Below are 26,406 nucleotides of genomic sequence, written 5' to 3' on the forward strand. Positions count from 1 at the left end.
CACCCTCAAAGCATTTGCCTTCTACTTGAGCCCTTCATATCGGCTGCTCATTTTCCCCCTCCCTCAGGAACCCTTCATAATTCATAAATTATTGTTATTTTGTCATATGTTACAGATACTTCTTAAAAAGAGGTTCCAAAGGCCTCCGGAGCTGGATTAACCCAAGGAGTAAATGGGGAGGAGGGAGCGCAGCACATAGTAGGTGTGCATGGATTCCTTACTTGACCAGCCTAGGTTCTGCTGTGCCCCAGTCAGAGGCTGGCCACAGGGGAAGCTCAGTTCACAGGCTCTCCCCAACCATGCCTACATTGGGCTTTGGGTGAGGGAGGGAGCCTCTTCAGTGCAGTTAGCTAGCTGAGGAGATGCCAGCCCCTTTTAGTGAGAAGGACACTAAGGCTCACCCCAGGGTGACTGGCTTGAGACCACAGCTTGCCCATTTGGCTGTCCTTACCCCACCGCTCACTAGAGGGCGCCGGGTCCCAGTAGAACCATCCTAGGTGGCCTACCCTCGGGTACCCCAATCCTAGGACAGGACACCATGTGACCCCAGGGCTCTGTACTGCGGGCAAGAAAAAGCTGACCGACAGGCCTGCGAGAAGGAGAGAACAGGGGAACTGGGTTGGGACCCGAGAGGACCCCCAATCCTCCAGCGGCTCAGCCCCAGATGTCTGGCCCTCTGGTCCGGTTAGCCTTCTCCCCGTGTCCTTCTATCTCTAGCCTTCCATGTCCCGCATCTCTCACAGTGAGATGCTCTCTGCCAGTCTCCGTCTCTCTGGTCCTCTCTCTTCTCTTTGGTTTCTGACTTGCCCTTCAAATGTCAGTGTGTCTCCCGTCTCTGCCTCCGCCTGTCTCTCTCACTCACTTTCACATCCTGTCCCTCCCCAGTCACCCAGCACATGTGGGCTGAGGGTCTCCATCCTTTCCCTCCCACTTCACCCCTGGCAGCTGCTCCCAGCTTCCCAGGCCTGGCCTCTCCTGCCCTCCCCTTCTGGGCCTTGGAGGAGAAGGGGGGTGGGGGGACGCTGGGAAGAAGGCAGGGCAGCCAGGCAGGCCCACCCCTTTTTCCTTTCCAGGCTGAGAGGTTGGGCCAGTAGGCCTTTTAACCAGCCTGGCAGGCGGTGCCGGACGCCAGCCCTGGATGTGGTGCATGGCCCCTGTGGTCCCGGCCTCCGTCCATCAGCCGGCCAACATGCAGCAGCAGCAGCAGCCCCCACCCGGGCCCCCGGGCCCCGCGGCGGCAGAGCCGACCAAGCCTCCCTACAGCTACATAGCACTGATCGCCATGGCCATCCAGAGCTCCCCGGGCCAGCGGGCCACGCTCAGCGGCATCTACCGCTACATCATGGGCCGCTTCGCCTTCTACCGCCACAACCGGCCCGGCTGGCAGAACAGCATCCGCCACAACCTGTCGCTCAACGAGTGCTTCGTCAAGGTGCCCCGCGATGACCGCAAGCCGGGCAAGGGCAGCTACTGGACGCTGGACCCCGACTGCCACGACATGTTCCAGCACGGCAGCTTCCTGCGCAGACGCCGCCGCTTCACCCGGCGGGCAGCGGCCGAGGGCACCAAGGGCCCGGCCAAGGCCCGCAGAGGGTTCCTCCGCGCCACCAGCCGGGACCCGGGCGCTCCTGACGCTGCAGCCCAGGGGCAGTGCCGGTTCCCCCCTGAGCTGCCGGAGCCCAAGGGCCTAAGCTTTGGGGGTTTGGTGGGCACCTTGCCGGCCAGCATGTGCCCTGACGCCACAGATGCCAGGCCCCGACTGCCCACGGAGCCCAAAGAGATGCCCACGCCCAAGCAGGCCGGCCCAGGGGAGCTACAGGCAGCCACATCGCCCTCCCCCAGCCCTGCATTTGGGTTCCCTGCTGGCTTCTCTGAGCCCGAGGGCTTTGCCAAGACCCCTGCGCCCATCCTGACCAACGAGGCGGCTGTTGGGAGCGGCTACCAGTGCCGCCTGCAGGCGCTGAATTTCTGCATGGGGGCCGATCCAGGCCTGGAGCACCTTTTGGCCTCAACAGCCCCTTCCTCTACCAGTCCCACCCCCTCAGCCTCACTGGGGGCCCCACTGCCCCTGCCCACTGACCCAAAGGGACCCTGGGTTGCAGGCAGCTTCCCTGTCCAGGGTGGAGCCGGCTACCCACTGGGGCTGACACCCTGCTTATACCGGACGCCAGGCATGTTCTTCTTTGAGTGAAGACGGCCTGGCCTCGGGTGTCCCTGTGGGGCCCCTGCAGCCACCAGCCTGCCAGGCTGCGCCGCGAGAGCCTCAAAGGACCCAGCCCCGGCAAGCTGAGGACGGCCCGGTGGTCAGGAAGCCAGCACCAGAGCCTTGAACACCCAGCCAAGCCCTGGGACCTCAGGACAGACTCGGGGTGAGGGGAAGTGGGTGGGGGGCCCTTGGGGTTTTATCTGCGGCTCTCAGAGCCAATAAACCAGGGGCATGACCGAGGCTCCGCCTGCTGGATGGTTGGGAACTGGGGTCCGGCCGCTGGTGTCTGTGGGGTGGTGGGGTTTGTGGGCTCTACAGTGGGCCAGGGGAGCCCTAAGATGGAAATGACCCACGTGAACTCTCCTCCTGCTGGGAACGTTTTCAGGGAGTTTCCCAGGAAGGGAGAGGAGGGGCGATCAGGAAGGAGGGAGGCCATTAAGAAAGAGACCCGCCAGGGTGGGAGGGGGCTGTGGCTCTGAGCAGCCCTGAGGACGCCTACCAAGTCTCCTCACTAGATGCTGGGCCCGGTGGATATCAGCCCCACTTGACAGTGGGGGAAACTGGGGCTCACAGGACCCAAACCCAGGCCAGTGAGGCTCCAAGGACATGCTCTCCGACCCCCTCACCCACCCCTGCCCTCCATTCCTGCGACGCCTTGTGAGCAAAGATCCGGGATGTGGGCCAGGATCACAGCCGAGCTGGTGGTGGCCCCAGAGGACCACGGTCTTGGTGAAATCCCAGACTACCCGAGCTCAAAAGGACCCCATCCCCATCACGCAGGAGCCTGTGGCAAGCAGTTAAGTGCTCTTGGCTGCTAACGAAGAGGTGGGGGGTTTGAACCCAGCCAGCAGCAGCTCAGGAGGAAGGCCTGGTGTTAAGGATGCCAGTCAGGAAAGCTGGGGTGGCAGTTCTCACTCTGTCCCCTGGGTCTCCCATGACTCCCCAATCCAACAACCCACAGCACAGACAGAGAACCCAAGACTCAAGGGAGGGATCTGGCCCCTTCTCCTGGGTCCCCCACACTGATGAGGGTGCCTCCTGGACTACCAGCTCTTCTGGAGGGTGGGGGGTGGGCAGCCTGGCATGCTGGGTATTATTGATTAGAACTGACTGAGCACAGACCTTTGTCCTTCTCTGGCTGCCCCAGCCAGAGGGATGGACACAGGGCCTGAAACCTCACTAGCCCACACCCCCCGGGCCAGGAGAAGCAAAGCATGCGGCTTCCCCTCTGGACCAACATGGGCAGAAGAAAAGAGGGCCAGGGGGCTAGGGTCACCCCCAGTCTTCAGTGTGGACCTTGCAGGGCCTGGAGGGTCTTCTGCCCCAAGAGGTGAAAAAATAACTGGGCACCCAAGGATTGGGACCCCTTGGTCAGGCAGCCCGGTCCTCTCCAGAGGCCCTCCTCCCTCGGCAGGCGGCCACTGTCTTCAGCCTCAGCCGCTCCCTCACAAGTCCCCTGGGGCCCAGGAGGAAGCAAGCCGGCTGGACAGCCCAAGCCGTCTGGTTCCCACAGACTCCAGGTCCCAGGGTGGAGGGGGACCAGTGGGTGGGGGTTCGCTGTGGCCAAAAGGGGTTGGGAAAATACCAGGCCAGCAGGAGGCCCCTCCCCACAGTGCCGCTCAGAGCTCACCCCGAATGCACTGCCAGACAGGGGAGAAGGAGTGAGGGTCTGCTGTCTTATTGGGGCAGCGTCTGGGGTCAGGGGAGGTGCAGATATCCGGGGTAGGAGAAGCATGGGCAGGGGGCTCCTGAATGGCTTGGTACTACGACGTGTACTTGTGCGGGTCAGTGTACTTCGAGGTGCATGTGTGTGTCTGTGGGTGATATATTGAGACAGTCATGTGAAGAAATGGGGACAAGCAGCTTCCAACAGGCAGGGGCTCTTTTCTTGCTGTGTCAGGGGAGATGGTGTCTGCAACCAGGGACCTCAGTTCCCCCTGCAGCCTGTGCCCCGGGGACTGGCCAGACTGGCAGAGGCCAGGTCTCTGCAGTCACGGTGCCCAGTGTCCTTCCCAGGCCACCGGAACCAGGATGGAGGCCTTGTGGAGAAGGCCAAGCCCCTGATCACCTACCCCCACCTGGGGGAACATTCCCAGTCTCAGCCGTTTGAGTCCCCTCTCCCAACACCTCCCTCCCACCCCCAGCATAGTCAATAAAGATATCCATTCCCCAAGCAGGACCCCTGGGCTTAGCACCTGCTTTGGACTTGCTGTGTGACCCTGGACCAGTGCCCACCTTCTCTGGACTTCCCTTTCACTCCATTACCCAGAAAGTGAATTCTCTCTGCCCAGGGCCCAGGGGAGGGGCTGACTCAAGGTGGGGCCAGGAGAGCCCAGGCCCGGAGGGGGTGCTGGGCTGAAGGACCCAGACGCCATGATCTCATCTTGCCCTCTGCTCGCTGCCCAGTCCGGGAACCCCACCCACTGGGCCTCTGGCCCACACATTTTTTCCATGACCAACACTGCCTGGCCACCCCCACCTTGGCAGGGGCTGGGGTGGTAAGTGGAGAGTCAGTACATCTCAAGCTGTGTCGACCCAGAGAACACAGCTGGAAAGACCATGATCAGAGAAGCAAATGATGTGCCCAAGGCCACACAGCACTGTCTCCTCAACCTCTGAACAAATCTGCCTCTGTCCCGGGCCCCACCCAGCACCCGCTGTTCCCCAACCTAGCGCGTCAGAGCGGGCCGGGGGCCGGGGATGCTTTGCAGAGTTGTAATTAGATGCTGTAGTGTCTGTGGACTCATGACAACCGACCTCTCCTCCACGGATGCAGAATCCCTCCCAGACTTTCAGGGCTTCTATGGCTGGGATGTCGCAGAAGGTGATCACCAGATCTGACTTCCGGGCCTCCCCTTCATAGTGGGGTGCTCATCCTTGCACATCACCCAGTGGCTCCCACAGACTCCTGGTGGCAAGGAGCCGAAGGAAATCTTAACATGGTAGAATTGGTGGACTTTCAGAATATTTAAGAGGGTTTTTTTTGTTTTTTTAAATGTAATCACAGCAGCTCAGATTCTTGAAATAGCACAGTTGGAAGGGCGTCTCCTGATTTCTGAACCCCCTCTATGACCTCAAGTGGGTGTTGGTTCTGGCTCGCACCCACCCACCCGGGGTAGAGGTGTCCACGCCTTCAGAGGCAGTCCCTCCTTGGTGCCTCCCAACAGCTAGGGAGGACCTTCAGGAAGTGTTTCACCTGCTGCCCTCTGCTCTGGGCTTGCAAACAGTGATGTGGGCACCTTCCTGCTCCCAGAACCCACCCCCACCCACTGGGCTGGGCCTGCTCCTGCCTGACTTCCCCCCCCCGCCCCCCCCCCCGCCGCCTCGCTCCTCCCACACACACATCTTATCTCTTGCCCACCCACTTCCTTCCATGCTTTATGGCATTCCACCACCCAGGGTTGGATTCTCCCACCCCCAGAGAGCATGGGCGCGCCCTCAGGCAGCCCCAGGCTTGAGGAAGAAGGGGGAGGTTATGTTGGCCAGCCGGGCACGTCCCCCTGCTGGGAGGGTCCCTGGACCCCAGAATCCAGGTCTCTGCCCAAATATCTATTCCACACCCAAGGCACTGGGCCCGGTCAGAGGAGGGGCGTGCCGTGGAGACGCCCATGGCTCTGGAGCCCCACAGTCGGGGTTCACATCTCAGCTCCTCCACCTGCTTGCTGTAAGAGCCCTCTCACGTTACCCCCCCCCTCTCTGGCTTTCACTCTCTCTAACATGTGGGCACACTCAGGACCTACCCAGCTCTTATCACAATCCATCCATCCTCTATCCATCCATCCATCCATTGTGAAAGGCACATTTGTACATATGTCGCCATTATCATTTCAAAACATTTTCTTTCTGCTTGAGCCCTTGGTATCAGCTCATCTACCCCCCCCCCACTTCATGAACCCTTGATAACTTATAAATTTTTTTTCATGTCATATCTACCGCTGTCTCCCTTTGCCCACTTTTCTGTTGTCTGTCCTGCATTATTATTCGTGAAGCACTCACATACGGGTCTGGCCATGCACACTGTCCTGTGGCTGTGAAAGAAAATACATACCGTATATACTTGTGTATAAGCCGAGTTTTTCAGCACAAAAATGGGCTGAAAAACTGGAGTTCGGCTTATACACGGGTCAGTGGTACCCCAGCGAGGACAGCGTCTATGATGACCTCACACCAGCTGAAGCTCTACGTTGGGATACGGATGATGATGAGGAATCCAGTTTTGAAGGATTTTAACTCTTTCCATTTTAGCTTGGTTCCTGATTGAGCTCAGGGAAGAGTACTCTTAAGGCATCATTGTTGATACCTTATTGTTTTTGTTGAACCTATTTTCCACTTACTGTGCTGCTTTACTAATGTTAAATGACTTGTCCCTTTATTTATGTTTTTATTTAAAATAAATATTTAAATACATTACCCCACTGATGTCTCAATTTTTACTAATTTTATTTTCATTTGTTTTGATTATTGAAACTCACCAATAGCTTCTACATTTTCCACCATAGGCTTATACTCGAGTCAATCAGTTTTTCTGGTTTCCCAGGTAATAATTAGGTACCTTGGCTTATACTTGGGTTGGCTTATATTCGAGTGTATACGGTAATTATTTGGCTCCTTGGCATGTCCCCCTGCACCTGATTTACTCCCAGGGAATGTTCCAGCCACTGTGTGTGTTAGGGAGGGGGTGGGCAGGAGTGAGGGGAAGACTGCTCATTAGGCAAGGCTTGAGCTCACTTCCTGGCCCTGCCACGTCCTTACTGGGTGACCTTTACCCCTTTGAGCCTCACTTTGCTCATCTGTAAAATAGGGTGATGATTCCAATCCCAGCCTGGTGTGTGAGAATCCTTGGCCTGGGCATATTACAGGGCAGAATGCCCGAGACAGGACAGCAACCAGGAGCATAAACAGCCCCTGGTGGCCTCCAACCCTCTGCCCAGCCCTGAAGACCCTTCCTTTGAGCCTTCCAGAGGTGCCAACCCCAGCCCCGGCCCTGCCGGCAAGTGGGTGTCAGCTGCAGGAGGAGGCTGGTGGCGCAGATGGCTAAAATCAGAGGGGACACCCGTCAGCTACCCACTTGGCTAGAACCCCGCCCGGTGCCTCTTTCTGACCTCAGGTCTCAGGCCACCTGGCCTCCCTGGGGCTGTGGATGGCAGGGTGACCCTGCTTTTCGATGGCCTATTCCTCCCGCTTCAGGCCTTCTCCTGGCTGCCCCTCCACCTGGGTGGCTCTCTTCCCACTCGCTGGCCCGTAGCCTCCAGAGCCCAGCGTAGATCGCCCCTCTGCCACTGAGGAGCCTGCCTTCGCTCTCCATCTGATGAGCTACCCCATCGCTCACATCTCTGCAGGCTCCCATGTGCGGGGGCCGGGGTGGGGGGCTCAGGGCATAGGGAGGACTTGCCGGACTGTCCAGCAGCAAGAGTAGCTACGAACTGGCATGACTGAGGGCCAGTGAGTCTGGGCATGAACGTACACTTCCTGAAGGCAGGCCTGAGGTGGGCCTCTCACTCGTTAGATCTGCTGCCCTCCCACACTGAACAGATGTGCTGTGAAAACCAGCCAGCCTGTTGCCCTCCGGCCCTCGTGCTCTGCTGGGGTGTCTGAGCCACGGAGGGGCAGTAGGATCCCGCAGCCTGTGCAGTCAGGGAGCAGGGGGTCTGGCAGGGGTGGGGTGATGGAGGCTGTGCCGTGGCTGTTTGAGGGGCTGTGTGAACTGTGGAGGCCCCAGATGGAGGCAGTTAGTGTGCTGGCTGCTCTCTGAAAGGTGGGCAGTTTGCATCTAGCCAGAGGCACCTTGAAGAAAGGCCTGGTAATTGCCATGTGAAATGTCAGCCGCCAAAAGCCCAAGGGAGCATGGATCGCCAGGCCTGTCTTTTCTGGCACCGCTGAGTGGACTTGAATGGCCAACTTTGCAATTCGTGGCTGGGAGCAAATTGTTTGTGCCCCCTAAGGGATCTAGCCTGACCCCCCGGCCCAAGAAATTGAGCTTACTAAGTGGACCACCCACGTACCCACTCACAATTGACCAGATCTTGAAGACCCACCCAGGGCTCCGGGTCTCCCTTAGAGTACGAGCTTGGTGCCTGGCTGCAGGACCCATGCGATGACGTCACCTCCCATCCCTCCAGTCACTTGGCCTTTGCACCCGCTGTTCCTTCCGCCTGGAACAGTCTTCCACTCCACCCGCAGGGCTCCCTCCCTCCCTCCCATCTGCTGCCTTGCTCCATCCACCCCACTCCCCACCCCTGACACCATCAAGATACACTTCTTGCCCTCCTCCCCCGCCACCTTCCCCACCTCACCCCTCCCCCACCCCCAGGCCTCACAGCTCCACGAGGGCAGAGTGGTTGCTTGTTCTCCTGACTGCTCGCTTACCCACCGAGAACAGCCTCAAGAAACCGGGGAACAAGTTCGGCAGGGGTCCGGACACCTCAGCTGCATCACCTGCTGCAACGCTCACCTTGGCCCCGGGAAACAGGGGCTGGGATCACCTTGTTTGACCAGCTCCGAGAAGAGAAGTAGGTAGACTTGAACTCATTCCGTGGGGCAGGGTCCCTTTAGACACGGGAGATCCAACTCCCTCTCCCCTGTTCCCACAGCTCCCAGAACCCATCTCTGTGCAGTCAACCCCGACTACCGGTGACTTTGAGTGCGTGACAGAGTGCAGCTGTGCTCCCCGGGGCTGCCGGCCGCTGATCTTCCCACGTCCATCACCAGGCCTCGGGGATGCCCCTGGCTAGACGTAAACTGCCAGCCTTCCAGGGAGCAGTCTAGCACATTAAGCATCTGTACCCCCCCCAGGGACCCCACAGCTGACAGCCCCTCAAACAGACCTCCCCTTGAGCTCCGCATCTCCATCTCTCCCCCATTGACTGACCTCCCTGGCTGCAAGCTTACCACCGCCCCTCCTGTGCGCAGGACCCTCCCACGATTCCCTTGTCCTCAGCTCAGCTAGGCGTTTGAGGCCCTGCTAACTTCTCCTGCCTCACAGAACGCAAAAGCCCTCCTGCGCTAGGGCAAGACATGCTTGTGCTCCACTCCCAGCCTTTGGACATGCAGTTGCCTCGGCCTGGAATACTCCCCCCTCCCCCCATCTACTCCTGGTCTGGAAAACCCCGCCACCTTATTTGGTCTGGTGAGAACCAAGCAGGGGTGAATGTCTCCTCCAGCCCAGTTGCACCTTGCGCACGCCCACGGCCCGGGAAGGGGGGCTGTCCAGAGGCTGTGAGCTTCCAAGTGCAGGGACTGTGACTCATTCATCCCCAAGGCTGGTGCTCAGGGACCCGGCTCAGATGAGGGTCCAGTGACGTTCCGGGAAGGGATTGCGTGTGTGGGAAGACTGCCTGCGTGGCCTTCTCACCCACTGCTTTACTGGCTGGGAGGCTGGGCTTGCCTCAGTTTGCTCCTTTGTGAGATGCAGGCTGTGGAAGCAGCCCCGGACATGAGTTCAGATGTAGGGAGCACTTGGCCCAGAGCCTGGGGCTCAGCCCCTTAGAGTGAAGGCAGGCAGGAGAACAGGTGTGTGGACAGCCCAGCCCTGCAGGTGAAAGGCGGTGTGGATAGCCATACAGCCCAGGTGGGCACATTCTTCAGGGAAGCTCTGGTCGCTTCACACCCTCGTGGTGGCCCTCACAGCCACTGGCAGAATCTTTTCCCACCGCTGCCTTGTTGGGCCCAAAGTGGCCGCTGGAATTCGAGGCCACTGGACCCAGACAGGAAAAGGCAGCATCACCAGCCCTGGCGTAATCCAAACCAGATGGGGCGTCAGTGGCTTCCAGGCCCATGGGGGTGGTCACTGTGGGCCTGGACGAGACCCAGAGTCAGGAAATGGTCTTGGAGGGAAAGATCTGGGCTGGGATCAGGCAGGAGGAGCCGTGCTGTGAAGGGTGTTAACTCCTCTTAGCCCATAAGCAGAGTGCAGGACAGGGTGCAGGGCTCCGGCAGGCACCAGGAAGGTCCCAGCTTCAGTGTTGTGATAGGCTCCATGCTGGGGACCCACAGTGCTGGCACAGTGGTGGGACAGGGCATCAGATGCATGAGCCTCGTATCCCTGACAACCCAGCACTCTGGGCATGTGCAGAACCGGGATGGAGCTTTGGCCCCCAGCCTTGGCCGGGACCATGTTCCAGGTTTGGCAGGCCCAAACCAGCCGTGAGACTCACGGACTCCCCACAGGGTGTCTCCCATGGTGACAAGTGCCCCAGGCTCCCCGCCTTCACCAGGGCCAGATGCTCTAGTGAGACCAGTGGGCAGAGGTCCAGGTCTGCAGACAGGTGCAAGCTGCATCCTTCCCCAGTTTGACCTGTGTGTGTTGTGTGGCCTGGCCTCAGGGCCTCAGAGAGCAAAACTTCTTTTAACTCCCTTTCTCCATCTGCATAGTTGAGTCTCGAGTCCCAGGGCAGTCTGAAGAGGCACCAGAAGCCACAAGAGCATCCTAAAGTGTGCTCTGGGAGGGGAAGGGGCCACCGAAGCAGTGGTCAGGACATCCCATAGTTCTGGGGGGCTTGATGCCCATAGCAGCTTCATTCCCTATGTGCCCCTAGCCAGGTGACGTTCCTCTGTGAGCTTGCAATCTCACCTGTAAAAGGTGGAGCATGAGCACCATTCTCCAGTCATCCTGCTGTCACGCTGGACCCAGAGGGGGGTAGAAGAGAGCAGAGCGGTGCCTGTAGCCCTCCGATAGCACCGGAGGAAAGGGAGGCGTGTGCTTGCCAGGATGCAGAGACCCACATTCTAGCCCCAGCTCTGGCTGTCTCTGCTGAGGGGGCAGGCCTTCCTGGTTTGGGCCTTGGTTTCCCCAGCAGGTTCCCCAGTAGGTTCCAGGCACCGGATCTCAGCTCTAGCTAGACCTCATTCGGACCCCTCCCCCTACCTCCGTGACTCACCCTTCATCATCACGCTGTGTGGCCGGTTCAGCCTGGGTGGGGGCCAGAGAGGCCGAGGGAAAACCGCTCAGAGGAAACCACAGGCCTGGCCCAGCTGGCAGGTGGCAGGCAGGAGGGTGTGCAGGAATCCGGCCCAGGGGCCCTGCCCGTAAGTATACACCCCACCTTGATCTCCAGCCAGGCTCCCCTGAGCCCCCAGCCCCCAAAGAGCAGCCTTGGGCCTGACATCGCTCAAGCACGCGTATGCACCCACGTGGACACACACACACACACACACACACACACTTTATCCACGTGGTGCCTGCTTCCACCAAGGCTTTATCAGCTGCTGGAACAGGGCAGCGTGCAGGTGAGGGCCCTGGTGAGGCTCTGGGCCTGGGCATCCAGGCCCTTGCTCATGGTGGGGTGGGGTGGTGCGGGGGTAGGCCTGGTGAACCCTCAAGGTCTTGGTTTGAGGGCAAGTCCGGGGAGACAGCCTGTGTGTTGGTTACACCCAGCAGGCTCTAGGCAGGCATGCTGGCTCTGCCACGGACTGAGGTCACCCTGCGCCAGGGCCAGGTGTCCTTCCACATCTGAGAAATGCCGCTAACACACCCTCAGTGCCAGGTCACCGTGACAACAGTGTCATGGTGAATGCACTGGCTGTCCATGGAGAGGGGGTGGGTGCTCGGTGCTGTTCAGTCACTAGCAAGGTTCTTCCTTCGGGAGCCTCTACCCCACCCCCACCAGCACTGTGTTGAGGACCTGCACCCTCAAAGGCCAGCCCCACTGCTGACCCAGGGCTCCTCATAGCCAGAGGCTGGTTCCTTCTAGGGGCAAGCTCTCCTGCCCTCCAGAAGCTCCCTCCAGCAGATGAGGCCCCATCTCCCTCTCCCCCGAAATTAGAGTAAATTAGAAAAAGAGGTATCTGCCTCTTAAAACTGACACTGGAGTGGGGAGGAAGGGGGGAAATGAAGAGCTGATATCAAGGGCTCAAGTGGAAAGCAAATGTTCTGAGAATGATGAGGGCAACAAATGTGCTTGACACAATGGATGCATGTATGGATTGTGATAAGAGTTACACGAGCCCCCGATAAAATGATTTAAATTAAAAAAAAAACAACTGACATGTAGTGATCATCCCAGGGCTGCTGAAAGCACCCTCTCACCGGTGAGGAAACCCTGAGTTCTGGGACTGTGTCTGTCACCCCCACACTTGCCGGAAGGACATGCTGAAGTGCCAGCCATGAGGTGGTGCTGCCAACAGCGGCTGTAACTTCACAAACGTGTGCACATACTCGGGCGAGGCAGCTGCATGCAACCTGTACATTTATTTACAAGGCACAGAGGAGAGCAGGGTGGGGGTGATGGCAGAGGGCCATGTCTGGAGCATCCTGGGCTGCTGGACCATCATCGGGGACCATCTCCCTGCCTGAGTGACCCCAGGGATGAGCTCCTGAGGGGCTGAGATGGGTCTGGCTTGGCCCTCAGGCAGGCTCACAGGCTGGTCTCCTGTGTCCCCCAGCTTTCTCCCCTCCTTCTCCCCTAGGCCTGGGCTGGGTGCCCCCTCCCTCGCAAAGTTCCTGTGTGTTGGTGGTCGAGAGACAGGTGGGCGTGGACCCAGCCCAGGCCAGATGGTGTGTGTTAGGCCTTATCTGCCGGGAGCAGGGAGGCGGGTGGGGGCATGGAAGCCTCCCTCACAAAGACTGCTCTGTTTCCCCCGTCAGCTGGGCCTGGAATCAGCCTTGCTCTCTGCTGCCCGCCGGCCGGGAACCTTCCATCCACAGCCACGACTGCCCCGCACCCTGAGCCCCCACCCCCTCCACCCCTCCCACACTAACTAGGAGCAAGCCCAGGCCAAGGGCGCCCCTTCCGGGGTCAGCAAGGCCGCAGGTCAAAGAGAGAAACTGGGGCGGGAACAGGGAGTCCGGGCTGCGTCGGGTGAGGCCGTCTGGGGAGGCAGTGGCCGGATGGATTCAGGCCACCCTCGGCTGGGACAGCTCCCAGCGGGGAAGCGGTCACTGCACGGGGGCGTGGGGAGCCCCGGGCCTCCCAGCCTGGCTCAGCCTTGTCCTGGCCAGACCGCACCGGAGGTCTGGCCTTCTGGGCGACAGTGGCTTCTGCCCTGGCCTCAGGAAGGCTGTGTCCAGGCCTCAGCTGCTCTCAGGCTCAGACCCCCAGAGCCATCAGTGCCCCCGAGCTACTGATCTTCTTGAAGCGGTTGGCAGCGCTGACAGCAATGAAATTTCTCTGGGAGTGGAGAGAGGAGAAAGAAGTCAGCACGGGGCATGGGAGCCGGTGGCTTTCTTAATGAACAGCTACGGATTCTGACTGTTTGCTACGCTGCATCAAGTTGCCCACGGCCGACTTTTCTGAACTAGATTTCCGGGCCTGTCTTATGCTGTGTTCTGGGTGGGCCCCAGCCTCCAGCCTTAGGGTAGCCGCCTAGCCCACTGACTGTGACTCCGGCTTCCTTCCAGGCCCCGTATTCCAGGAGGGTTCCAGACCAGGAGGGTGCAGTGTCCAATTGGGCCACGCCGCATAAGGACTAGTTTGCAAACTCACTCTCACTGCCCGGGACTGCCGATGCCATGGGGGAATGATGGGCCAGGGGGGAAACGCCCTCTGGGTTTCCGAGACCGCCACTGTTGGCGGAAGTCGAATACCCCATCTTTCTCCCACGGAGTGGCTGGGGGTTTTGAACTGCTGACCTCACAGATTGCAGCCCAGTGAGGAACCACTTAACCACCAGCTTTCCAGGGGACTTCAACAAATTGGCGGAAAAACAGAATCGAGCAACAATGTGATTTTCCCACGAACGTGTTGAAGCCCCCCACCGCACCCTATACACACACACAGTATGCAGAAACCCATTCTGACCTGAATCTTGCTCTGCTCGGGACCCTCCCTGCGGCCCTCTGAGCTGGCCTCCCTACCCCTTCTCCCTGCCCCCATGGCTGCCATGGTGACCTCTCTGTACAGCAGGACGTCTAACCACCCATGCCCCCCCCTCAGGGTCCCGGCACAGGCTGTTCTAACTGCCTGGAACATTTGTCCCCCACAAGCCTGCTCCTCCACTCCCCTCCATCCTCCTTCTTCTCAGGAGGCCTCGCTGCCCGCCCCCCCCCACCCCCCCGAGTGTCAGAGTGTAATCTACATCTGGTGCTCCTCTGCCTTCTCTTTCTTTCTAGAGGCCTTCACCCCTCCTGGAAGCCCTGGTGACATAGTGGGTTACGCGTTGGGCTGCTAACTGCAAGGCCAGCAGTTCAAGCCCACCAGTCACTCCACAGGAGAAAGAGGAAGCTTTCTATGCCCATGAAGATTGACAGTCTCTTTCGCAAAGGATGATGGCAACAGATGCACAAATGAGCTTGACGCAATGGATGGATGGATTGTAATAAGAGCTGTAAGAGCCCCCAATAAAAAATTGACAGTCTCAGAAACCCACAGGGGCAGATCTACACTGTCCTGTAGGGGGGTCGCTATGCCCGGCAGGGACATAGGCCTACTGTGTCCTCCAGGGGAGGGGGTATCACTGAGTTGGAATCCACTTGGTGGCAGTGTGTTTGGGTCTGTTTCTCAGTTTCTCAACCCTTTTGAATGACCCCTACCAACCCCTCTTTGGAAGTCCTCGCAGCTGGGAGCCTTTTGTTCACTCTTGTGTGCCCGCCCACTTAAGGAGGCCCAGTGCACAGTGGGTCACGTGTTAGGCTGTTGGAAGGTTGGAGGCTCAATACCACCCATCAGTGGGCCCAGGGGAGAAAGCTGTGGCGTGGCGGCCTGCTTCCCTGAAGACAGGACGGACAGACCTAGCCTCCCTGGGAAGCCGGTCTGCCCTGCCCTACAGGGTGGCTGTGCGTCAGAGGGACCCTGTGGCATCGGGCTCCCTATCTCAAGAGCAGATACTCCAGAAACTGGTACAAAATTGAGGAGGGGGTTGTTTTCCTGAGTCCACACCCATATGTGCCAGTCCCCTGGCTCTGCCCTGCTGGAAGCTCTCTGCTTCAGGCCAGAAACCTGCTGCCATTTTCCCAGACTGGGCTGCCAGGGCACCAGGACCCCCTCACTGCCCCCTCTGCCCCCTGCCGGGCAGCGCACCTTCCAGCGCCTCTTCATGAGGTATCTCTTCAGCAGGATTTGGGACTTCAGGCGCCGGTTGCAGCGCTTGGCTTTCTCTGCCAGGTTGTTGAGCCAGGGGTGGGCGAGGCACTGGGCCGCGCTCATTCGGGCCCTGCAGGGAGGGAGGGGGCCGCAGGGGGACCATCGGGGTGGCTGACAGGGCACTGGAGCCCAGCCGGCCTCCCGGCCTGTCCCAACACGCACACCGCATGGGGTCCATCAGCTGGAGCCAGCCTTACCCCTGGTCCTTGACGATGAGGTGGGACACAAAATCTTTGGCCTCATCCGACACGGCCTCAAAGGTCTCCTCGTCAAAGTACCAGTTGGCAGACAGGACGTTGTTGAGGGTCTCCGTGTCATCGTCCCCCAGGAAGGGGGAGAGGCCGCTCAGCCTGAGGGGAGGGGTGAGAAGGGAGCAGGGAGCTAGGATTAGAGACCCTGTGTCACCCTGGGGCATCGAGGGAGGGGAAAGGTCCTTGGAAGTAACGTAATATGCTAGAAAGACCCCCAGCCTCTTGAGTGGGACAGACCTGGGTTTGAATCGGGCTGGGTGACCTTGGGCAAGTCACCTCCCTCTCTGAGCCTCACTCTTCTCATCTGTAAGATGGGCAGGATCACCCCAGCTTCCCACCGTGAGGGTGAAGTTGAGGAATGAGGAGTGCACCAATGGCTGCCGCCCCTCCACCCCACCCTGGGGGGGTCAGAGCGCCGCTCTCCAAACCCTGGACCGGGACGTTGTGTTTCCCAAAGCCTTTAAAGGCCGTGGTTTATTTGCTCATAAAATGGGTACAAAGCTCCCATTCCCTGGCTCTCCCTAGCACTCCCCCTCCTCCCCTCCAAAAAAAACCAGGCTGGGGGTCCCATGGAGGTGGGCCCACCTCACCAGGGCTCCAAGAACAGTCTCGGGCCTTGGCTGCCTGCCCATGTGCCCCACCCCATAAACAACACCCTCCCTGGGGCTCACAGCATGTAGGTGATGACCCCCATGCTCCACATGTCTGTCTTATCGGAGATTTGGTCGTAATTCACCACCTCAGGGGACAGGAACTCGGGGGTCCCAAAATTCACCTTCAGCTTCTCATTGGGGTTGTACCTGGGAGAGGGACAGAGAGCTCAGAGCGCTGCTCCCGGCCACTGGCCACCACCCACTGTCCCCCTAACACCAGACACACACCCAACGCTGCCCTCAGACGCCTGCCCTGTCTCCCCCGCACCGCAAACCCCCTCCAGGGTGGTACCTCCGTGCCAGACCGAAGTCAATGATCTTCACCAAATGGCCCGTGGTATTGACACACAGGATGTTCTCAGGCTGAGGAGGAAGGAGGGCCTGGGTAGGCCTCTGACCCAGTTCACCCCACCCCTCCCCAGGTTCAAGAGCCCGGGTGGCCAGGATGGATGGACACGCCAGGCAGGCTGAGGGAGCCCTGCAGCTCAGGGAGGGGGGGTAAGGGTGGCACGCTGCCTCTCGGCTGGCCCTGGGGGCTGCTCCTTTTACCAGCACCGTAGAGCAAAGACGTTTCCGCCAGTCTGAAGTTGGACCTCCCAGAGGAAGACTGCTGGGAGACGGACGGCTGCACCCTGCCCCGGTACACCCTCTCAGTTGGGCTAGTCTTTCTCCCACATGAAAGATGGCGCTGACAGCCACCACATCGGGGCAGGCCTGGCTTAGCCAGTCACTTTCCTCCCCACACCCCTAGACTGTTCCAGGTGACACCGTCCCCCACTTTTTATAGTTAAGCAGACTGAGGCTCTGACGCTGCCCCCCGGCAGGACTTCAATCTATTGCTTTGTTCAGCTCTGGTCTCCACCACCTGCAACCCTGTCTGGCAGAGAGGGAGAAGCTACTGCCCTCATGGGTCCACTCCACCTCACGGGGACGCCACGGGAGCCGGGATGGCACTCAGAGGGATTTGGGGTTTTTTTTTGGAAGAAACTATCAGGCCTCTCTTCTGAGGAGTTTCCGAGTGGACTGGAATCTCCAACCTCTCAGTTACCCTCAGCCAAGAGCATTGACCATTTGCATGGCCCAGAGACTCCTGGGCAGACAGCACAAAACTCAATTTAACCCATCAAGTTGATTCTGACTCACAGAGACTTTGGACAGGGTTTCTGAGACCCGACACCTTTATGGGAACAGACAGCCTCATCTTTCTCCTAAGGAGAGGTTGGTGGGTTTCAAACTGCCAACCTTACAGCAAGCAGTCCAAAGTGGCACCAGGCAGGCTGCCCAGAAAAAAAAAAGAATGAGAAAAAAAAACACCACTCGCTGGTTGTGGAATCAACAAACGCTCATGAATACCAACACTGAGGTCAGACCTTGTACCAACTTCTGTGGGTGAAGCCTCTGTGCTGGGGGCTCCGGGGGCTGTGAACGCGCCTTCCGGCCAGGACGTAACACTGGACAAGGAGCCCCCTGAGAGCTGGGACTGCCGCTTCTGTCCCTCTCCAGTCCAGCCCTGGCTCTGGCCCTAAGGAAGTGCTCAACTAAACCTCAGAGCGCAGGGGCGGAAGACTGGCTAGAAAGAGAGATGGGAGGGCAAGGTGGAAGGGTGGATGGTTACACGGCTGGTTTCAGAAGGCCAGTCACTACACCTGACCCGTCCCGGGCAACCTGGTGGCCGTACCTTGAGGTCCAGGTGCAGGACCCTCATCTTGTGCATGAAGAGGATCCCATCGCAGATCTGCCTGACGAACACCATGGTGTCCACCTCGGTCAGTGGGTAATCTTCGTCCACGATCCTCTCAAAGAGCTCACCGCCCTCGATGCTGTGGGCACAGAGCCCTCTACCCGATGGCCTCCAGGCCCGTGGACCCCGCCCCCGGGCCGCCCCGCCCCCACACTCACTACTCCATGAAGAGGATGATCTCATTGGCTGTCTCCATGGCCGCATAGAGCTGGATCAGATTGCGATGGTTCAGCTGGTTCATAACCTCGATCTCAACCATCACCATCTCCTGAGGACCAGAAAGCAGGGCTGCTGTCCATGCGGTGTGCCCCCTGCTCTTCCCTTCACCCTGCATGCCCACCGCCTTGACCAGGCCTGGAGACCCTGCCCACCCGTGTCTGCTGCCTGCAACATCCCCTAGACCAGTGGTTCTCAACCTGCCTAATGCCGTGACCCTTTCATACAGTTCCCCATGTGGTGGTGACCCCCAACCATAAAATGATTTTCGTGGCTACTTCATCACTGTCATTTTGCCACTGTGATGAATCATCATGTAAATATGTGATATGTAGGATGTATTTTCATTGTGGTAAATTGAACATCATTAAAGTGTAGTGATGAATCACAAAAACAATGTGTAATCATATATTGTGAAATATTTATTTCTAAAAAAAGAGAGAAATACTTCTTTCTAATTACAAATAAATGAAATTTGGTCTTGCAGCGTGGTGGAGCATGGGTAACAGTCTTCCCGCCAGGTACTCGTATGGGGGCGTACCTGCTTGTGGGCAGACCCCCTGGAGATGGATAGAGAAGTGGTGTCTCCGTTCCTAAGATCATTGGAAATATGTGTTTTCCGATGGTCTTAGGGGACCCTGTGAAGACCCCCAAAGGGGTTGAGACCCACAGATTGAGAACCACTTCCCCTAGCCCTTGTCTTTCTCCAACCTCAGCCTTTCTTCCTCCTGGGGCCTCTGGGGCAGGGTGGACATGCTACAGTGTGCAAGGAGATCGCTATCCAGGGCCGGTCGGTCCTTTCCTGGCGTCAGCTCCCCCTGCGTGCGGGGCATTCCTGCTGGGACACTTTGCCTTTGCTGGGCCTCCTCCTCCCCTTCCTCCTCCAGGGCTCCATCCTCCCACTTCCTCTCTGCCCACTCTGCGCTGGCTCCCTGAGAGTTCTCCTCCCCATACCCCCACGCCTGCCAGCTTGCATTCCACTCAAATGGGAGGGGTTCCCAGTCTCCCTTAAGCCCCAGAGTCCAATATATCCAACTGCCTCTGGTGTGGTGGGTGCCAGGGTGGGCTGCTAACCCAGTTTCAAACCACCAGCTGCTCTGCAAGGGTGGGGTGGGGAGATGAGTCTATTCTTCCGTAAAGAGTGACAGCCTCAGAAACCCGTTGGGGCGGTTCTACCTTGTCCTGTAAGGTCGCAATCCACAGCTGGCAGTGAGTTTGAATCTCAAATGCCTAATGGGTGTCTCAGATCCGCTGTGTCCCACAGTAAGCCCTTGGGACCTTGGGACCGCCCAACCTCACCCAGGGCTTTCTCCTCTGGGGGAAAAGACCTGATCTTCACCCAGAAGCCACTAGGTGGGGCAAAGAGTGGCTGCACTCTGCTGTTACCCAACTGTTGGAGAGGTTCTTGTCTACCCACAGGTGCCTTGAAAGAAAGGTCCAGCTATGTCCCTTACCCCCACCCTCCCTGTGGGGGAGGTCAGATGCTTACAGACATCCCTGAAGGCAATCAGTCAGTCACCAGACTAAGGTAGCCCCCCCCTCCTGCTGTTGGGGACAATGGGCTAAGGCCCATCTTGTCACGTGTATACCCCCAATCCCTCCTCTTCCTGTTGAGTGTATGTCCATAGATTGTCCCCCTCTCATTACTGTATAACCTATAGTGCAGCCCCTTCCTGTGATGTATGACTTTACCTGTAATTAGTGGGCTTGCACTCCCCCCAAAGGTATATAGGCCTGGCTTAGCAATAGAGGCTCCTCCCTTGGCTTCTCCTCAGCTCCCTCTCCTGCCCTATTCTTTCCCCTTGTCCTCCTTCCCCTCCCCTCTCTCCACGTGGACCACCAAGTGAGGCTGAGGTGAGCATGCTACCATGAAATGTGTCTGACTCCATTATTGCAATCTCTCCTCTATCTCTCATGCTCTCTATGACTTTACTATGATCTTTACTTATTATGGCTGTACAACTGCGCCTACTGGACCCATGATGATGTGTTAGGGGCAGGTACCCTGGCATATATATATTAAAGTCATCAAGAGCATGAGAGATAGAAGAGAGTCATATAATGGGCCGCTCCTAGAGTCAGATGGCAGCTTAACTTTGGATGTCCAGGAGCAGGTTTGATCTGTTCTCTAAATCTCCATAGAAACCATTATCAGTAGGATGTAAACCCCACCTACAGGAACCAAGCTAATGGTCGCAAGCCTTAGCCTTAGCCCATTGTCTCCAGCAGGTGGGGGGGGGGGGCTACCTTAGTCTGGTGACTGACTGATTGCCTTCAAGGAGAATGTCTGTAAGCATCTGACCTCCCCCCACCACACACCCCCCAAATCAGCCACAGTGGCCCGTGGAGCACAGCTCTGTTCTGACCCCAGAGGGGTCACTCAATGGCAGCTGCATAATTGGGGGTTCTCTTCACCCAGGAACTCAGGTCCAAAAATAAGGTGTTCATTCTCTAACGTCCTCAGACTTCCATCCTGGGAACCCCTGGAGGCGACCTGCACAGTGCACAAACCAGCATCCCCCGCCCCTCCTTCACTGCCCGACTGGTCACCTTCAGAGAGAGAGAGAGAGAGAGAGGGCTTTCTAGCCAGCTGAAATGTGGCACTGGCGAAGTCGCCTGCTCGGGGAATATTGATACCATGGTAATTGGCCGATGCTCCCCACGCAGCCTTTCCCTTCCTCCACCCCAGATCAGAGCCCGCTGTGAAGCAGCAGCCAGCGCTGCACCCCCTGAATCACTGCTCTTCCTACAAGTCTCACCCCACAGACCCTGTCCCCCACCGGGGCCTGTCTCCCACCGGCCCCATGCTTTGCTCCCTACAGCTTTCCTGGCTTCCCCGTGCTTCTTCCTGGGAAAGGACCCCGTGCTTGCTTGCTTGCTAAAGCAGAGGGGCCACATGGAAGAGGAAAACCCTCGCTCCACAAGGCACATTGGCCCCGTGGGTTCAAACGGAGGGTGGTGCAGGACCGGGCAGTATCTCGTTCTGTAGCGCCCTGGGCCACTGTGAGGCCACATGGCATCACACACACGACTCCCTCCCCTCACCTTCATCCCTTCCTTACACGGACACTGCTCACAGCCTCCACTGAGCCGCCCAGCCCCACCGCGCCCCCCACCCCAAGCTGAGAGCTGAGGGCAGTGCTGTGGGTGGGCTGATGTCAGCCCCCTGAGGTCATGAGCATCCTCGTACTTCTGCCCTCCTCACCTCCTGGGGCCCCTGGCAGGACCCAGCCCAGAGTGGGCACTTAGTGAGCTTGCAGAATTGAATCCCAGGGAGGACTATCCCTTGACAGTCACTGATGGAGGTATCTAGCCTATGGCTACGGTGGGGGTGGGGGTGGGGAGGCAAGGCAGTCTGTCCTCATGGCATCTGTGGTGCATGGAGGCCCCCACCCACAGAACTCCCTCCCCATTGCATGCAGCCAACCACCATCTGAGCTACCTTGTCTTTGGGGCTCTGCTTCTTGATGACCTTGGCTGCCAGCTTGAGACCAGTAGACTTCTCTGTGCAGGTGCACACCGCTCCAAACTTGCCCCTGGCAGGGCAGAGGCTGGAGTGAGGGCCACGGAGGGGAGGGGAGGGGAGGGGAGGGTTGTGTTCCACTCATCCTGGGGGCTTCCTGCTTCTGGGACACAGGCCAAGCCATGCATTTTTGGAGCCACACTTGCCTTGTGCCTGGGAAGAGGAGGCTCATGGGAGGATGACCCCAGATGCCCACTATGTCTAGTAAGGTAGGCTTATAGTGGGTAGGGTCTTGGGGCTTGGGGCCCTATGAGATGTCCCCCCGGGGGGTGCAGGAGGGAGGCTGGGATTTGTAGAGGTATCAGCTTGGGTTAGGGCCTTTGGGGCAGTGGGGGTCCCCAAGATCGGTCTGTGTAGGCCAGACAATGAGGAAGTGACTGTTTCTGTGGGAAACACTGACTGGTCTGTCCCATGGCAGGAGGGACAGGAATCCCGGCTGGCCACAGCACACGTACCCACTTGCACAAGAGAGCATGTGGGCAAGGAAAAGCGGGGTGTAGCGAGCCCAAGTCGGTATGCCAGGGCCTGTCCCTTGGGGGTGAGGACCTGGCTGCATGCACCCTCACCCCACCCCAGCCGTGTGCCTGCGATGTGGGCTCCAGCGCTCACCCTCCCAGCGCCTCTTTGGAGTTGATGCTGAATTCACTGTTGACATTTCCGGTCCGCAGCTCCACGACTCGGTGGACGAAGGGGGCTGGGGGCGGCGGGCAGTCATCTGCAGAGCAGAGCAGAGCCCTGGCAGTCAGGGCCCAGCGTGTGGGGCAGGGGGCTCACCTTCGCCTGCCGCAGCAGCGCCCTCCTTCCTGTACAACCTCTGCCCCGCCCCCCAGCCTGCCTGGCTCGGCCCATGCTGAGAGAGACGTTCTTTAACAGACTGCAGACCCAGGGTAGGGGATGGGGCCCACTTCCCAGTGTCAGCTGGGGGTGATCTCTGCCTCTCCCCCCAGATCAGTAGGGACGCCTTCACACAGTCAGGTCCGAGGACCCCCAATCCAAGTTATCAGGAGTCCCGTTGAAGATCATTCTAGATGGAGGGCTGCCAGCGAGGCTGCCACATCTGAACGATGGTGGATGGTGACTTGGTGGGACCTCGCCAACATCAGCTCAGCGACACGAGCCAGGTGTGGGGTAGGCTGCAACCCGGCCTGAGCCCAGCCTGCCAGGTTTGGTAGGGGGACACCGCCACCTGGTGACAGTATCGGGGAATGGCGGGCCTGGCCGCCGGTCGGCTGAGTCATCGGGAATGCAAACCTCTTTATAAATAGCCCAGGCGGCAGGGAAGCCGGCTGGTGATAAATCAAGCGGCCCTTGGAGGTGGTTCAGGCCCCATCACCCCAGGATGTGATTCCTGGGCGGGGTGCTGTGGAGGTCTCCACCGAGCGAATAGGCAGGGCTCTTGGCTGCCACCCAGCCGCCAGGTCCTCCTCGCACCCTGTCTGCATGGCACTGTGCCACTCACCAGGCAGACTGGCGCGGCTCCCAGGGCACCTCAGCTGGGAGGAGAGGGGGTGTCAGGACATCCTGGGCTCTCCTGACCCTATGTCACCTCACCCCCAGCCTTGCTCCGCCTGCCCAGCCCTGACCCTGTTCACCTGCCTGACAAGCACGTGCGCGCATGCGCACCACGAGGGGAGGGCTCCCTGCTGCCCACTCAGTAAACCTTGTCTGGTCGTCAGTGGGAGCCACTCCACAGCCCTGACCCCACCCCCACCCCACATGCCCAGCTTCCTTGGCCATGGCCTCCCCACACGCGGGTGCTTCCTCTGCTCAGGAGCCCTCTGTGGCTCCCATGTCCTCCAGAATCACGTGTAACTCCTGAGCTTGGCAGGGGAGGCCCTCCACAGCCTGACTCCCAACTCCACCGAGTGCCCCTGTGGCCAGGCTCTCCAAAAAATCTGCTAGGTCGCTTTATCCTGATGGCCAGGGTCAGAGCCCCGGGATGTGGGGGCTAAGCACAAGGCTGGGAGTTCTGAACCCACCCACCACTCCAGGAGACGGAGAGGTGGCTTCCATGAAGATCTACAGTCTTGGAAACCCCTAGATCGGGGGAATTTCTACTTCATCCTACAGGGTCTCTGTGAGTCTACATCGAGTTGAGGACAGCAGGGGGGTTTGGCTTTGGGGGCCACAGTAGGAAGAAATCCATAATGGGCTCCAGAGTCGAGCTGTCCTGGGTTCAAATGTTGCCTCTTTAGGTGTGTGTGGGGGTAGGGGTGGAGAGGGTGCCTCATTTCCCTTCTCTGAGTGGTCATTTCCCTTTCTATCAAAAGGGGAAAGAAAGACTTACTTCCTGGGATTGCGTGGCACTTGGGTGGACTGGCCTGGCTAAGGCATGGGGACCCTCTCCCCCCGAGCAGCCCCAGTCCCCACCCCAGTCCATGGCCTACCCAAAATCTGGAAGCAGTCCTCCTCCCTGGCCGTGAGAGTTGGGACTGGCCCCACCTCCGATTGCCCCATCTCCTTCGAGGTATCTCCTTGCGCCTCTGCCTGGCCAGCTGGGCCTGGGCCTGTCTCTCCAGCCTCCTTTGGGCTCCCTTTCAGGGCCTGCTCTTCTTCAGGTGCCTGGGCCGATCCCGCCGGGCTGGGGGTCACAGGCACCCCTTCAAAGGTGAGGTCCGATGCCCCACTCAGGGCCTTCTCGGCCAGCGGCTTCTCTGAGCTGGAGGGGTTGGGGGGAAGCACAGAAGTGGACTCCTCATCGGCTCTGGGCAGGTCTTGGTGCTTCCAGGCTCTCAGCTAAACCCCCCACCCCCAGCACCCTCAAATTCACTCTGTACAAAATCCGGGAGATTGAACCACCCCAGTGAATGGTATGCCCATCGTCTGGCCTCACCACACCCTAATAGATCATTGATAACCCTTGTTAATGGGATTAATTGTCATATGGCCACAATCAGGAGTGGTGTTGGGGGTGGTTACGTGCCTCCAGCCTCACATACATACTGTGATTGTGACGTGGTTGAGCTGAGGGTATGTTGATCAGATTGCTAAGCATTATGGTGTGTGTGGTCATATGTCGATAATGACCTTACTAATCAGGAGACCATTAAGGCAGGTGTCACTAACAGACAATAAGACCTGTGCTGAGTGAGGGTTATGGCCAGATTAGCAAGGACCCACCAAGGCGCTTCTCAATCATCTTTGTATGATGGAGAGTATGGACAATGGTATGAAGAGTAGGGGGTTCTCTTTGCCTCTAAACTTCTAGCGATGCCTGCCTTTGGCTAGACTCGGGCTCCTCGAGTAAGGTGGGCTCCGGGCCCCGGGTACCCAGAGAAGAGTGCTCGGATTTGGGGCAGAAGGGCCCCTCCTGTCTTGCCTTCTGGGTTTTCCTTTAACTATGAGGAATCTTGGTTTCTCCAAAGGACAAGGATAGGGTCAATGCCAGGATAGGGGATACTGAATGTCAGAAGGAACTCCTTCAAGGCTTGGGACAGGGCAGCTGTGTACGACCACTGGGGACAGACCCTCGGGCCCCTCCCACTCCCAGGCGAGTGCAGGCACCTGAGGATGATAGCCGGACAGCTGGGACTGTGCAGGAAGGCGGGCGAGCTTCTCCTGGCTGCAGCCAGGCCCTCTGCTGCCTTCTGGGCTACCTTGGCCTCTCCAAGGCCCTGGTTGCCTGGGATCCCCTGTTCAGCTGCAGGCTCCTTGGCACTGACCTCGGTGGTTGCTGTTGGCTGGGACAGGGCTGCTGGCTGCCTGGCACTACCCTCCACAGGCCCCTCACCCTGGCTCCCCTCTCCCTTAGGGCCCTGGCTGCTGGCAGAGGCCTGGGCCTGGGCACCATCCCCCTTCTCTGGAGCATCTTCCTCCAGGCTGGGTGGATCTGGGTCTTTCTTTAGGTCTGAGGGGGCAAGATCCTTCTGTGGGTCTTGCAGTGCAGAATCTTTCTGTGCAGCCGGGGGTCCCTCCTCTGTGGCACCTATAGGTGCCTTATCTGCAAAGGAGGTGACAGATCAGTCAGGACCCACCTCGCTCCCATCCCTTCTCCCCCCAACCAGGCTGAGCAGAGACCAGCTCGGGACCCAGGTCCTCCTCAGCCACTGAATGGAGTTCTAGAGATGGGCTGTTTGGAGCTGGGGCTAGGTGGAGGGACGCTTTGTTGAAGGTCTCTAGCCTTTTAGGGTTGGGCCTCGGTGCCCCCGCAACCATTCATGGAAACCTCACATTTTCCCACCTGACCCAGAGGTCCCCCAGGGTCCCCAGCACAGAGCTTCCGCTGAGACTCCTGCCCCAGCCTGGACTCTAGCACTCCTTCCCAAGCTCCTCCCTGCTCTCCTGCCCCAGCTTGGCACCTGTTGATTGCCTGTGGATTCCCGGCTCGCAGGCTCCGTTTTCCGTCGCCATGAGGTAAGGAGGCGTGTGCTGCTGCCTGTCTAGCCCCAGTCTTCTAGCTGCAGAAGAAGAGCCGAGGGTGCCAGGCTGTCTCGCAGCTGTGGAGAGAGGTGGCCACGGCCAGGTGGCAGAGGGGAGAGAGAGAAGTACCCGCAGCCGTGAGCGGGGACCGTCTCGCAGCGGCTGCCCAGGAGCAGTCCTGGTGTGGTTGTAAGGGACGGGCCCGGTGGTGGGCAGAGGCGGAGGCAGGGGCACAGGCGGTGGAGGCGGGGACGGGGCAGAGGATCTCTTACACCAGGGGCCATGCAGCTCGGACTGCCACCACCTGTCACTTTTGGCCCCTGTTCAGAGGACACAGCATTCTTCCCACAACCCAACTGGGGGAGTGTGGCGCTAGAACCAGTCGGAGCCTAGGGAGGGGGCGCCTGGGGGAGCAAGCCCTTCCCCAGGCCCTCCTGGGAG

At 58.9% G+C, this 26,406-nt stretch overlaps 2 protein-coding genes across 2 annotated transcripts; one reads left to right on the forward strand and one right to left on the reverse strand.

The window, feature by feature from the left end:
• The first annotated feature begins 1,090 nt into the window (after positions 1-1,090).
• On the forward strand, positions 1,091-2,440 carry FOXS1 (forkhead box S1). The gene is made up of 2 exons (XM_075527796.1): positions 1,091-2,286; positions 2,320-2,440. Exon 1 carries the CDS (start codon positions 1,139-1,141, stop codon positions 2,189-2,191), a length of 1,053 nt encoding a protein of 350 aa, XP_075383911.1. The 5' UTR covers positions 1,091-1,138; the 3' UTR covers positions 2,192-2,286; positions 2,320-2,440.
• A 10,790-nt stretch (positions 2,441-13,230) lies between these two features.
• On the reverse strand, positions 13,231-25,956 carry MYLK2 (myosin light chain kinase 2). Its single transcript, XM_075527797.1, has 12 exons — positions 25,905-25,956; positions 25,111-25,546; positions 23,994-24,265; positions 22,216-22,321; positions 21,526-21,619; positions 18,026-18,135; positions 17,805-17,946; positions 16,419-16,489; positions 16,145-16,273; positions 15,420-15,572; positions 15,160-15,292; positions 13,231-13,311 (listed from the first exon to the last, which is right to left on the reverse strand). The coding sequence occupies exons 1-12, from the start codon at positions 25,954-25,956 to the stop codon at positions 13,231-13,233; spliced, it is 1,779 nt and encodes a 592-aa protein (XP_075383912.1).
• Positions 25,957-26,406: the final 450 nt, after the last annotated feature.

This window comes from Tenrec ecaudatus, chromosome 12 (genome assembly GCF_050624435.1).
Source record: "Tenrec ecaudatus isolate mTenEca1 chromosome 12, mTenEca1.hap1, whole genome shotgun sequence".
In the NCBI taxonomy this organism is placed as follows: Eukaryota; Metazoa; Chordata; class Mammalia; order Afrosoricida; family Tenrecidae; genus Tenrec; species Tenrec ecaudatus.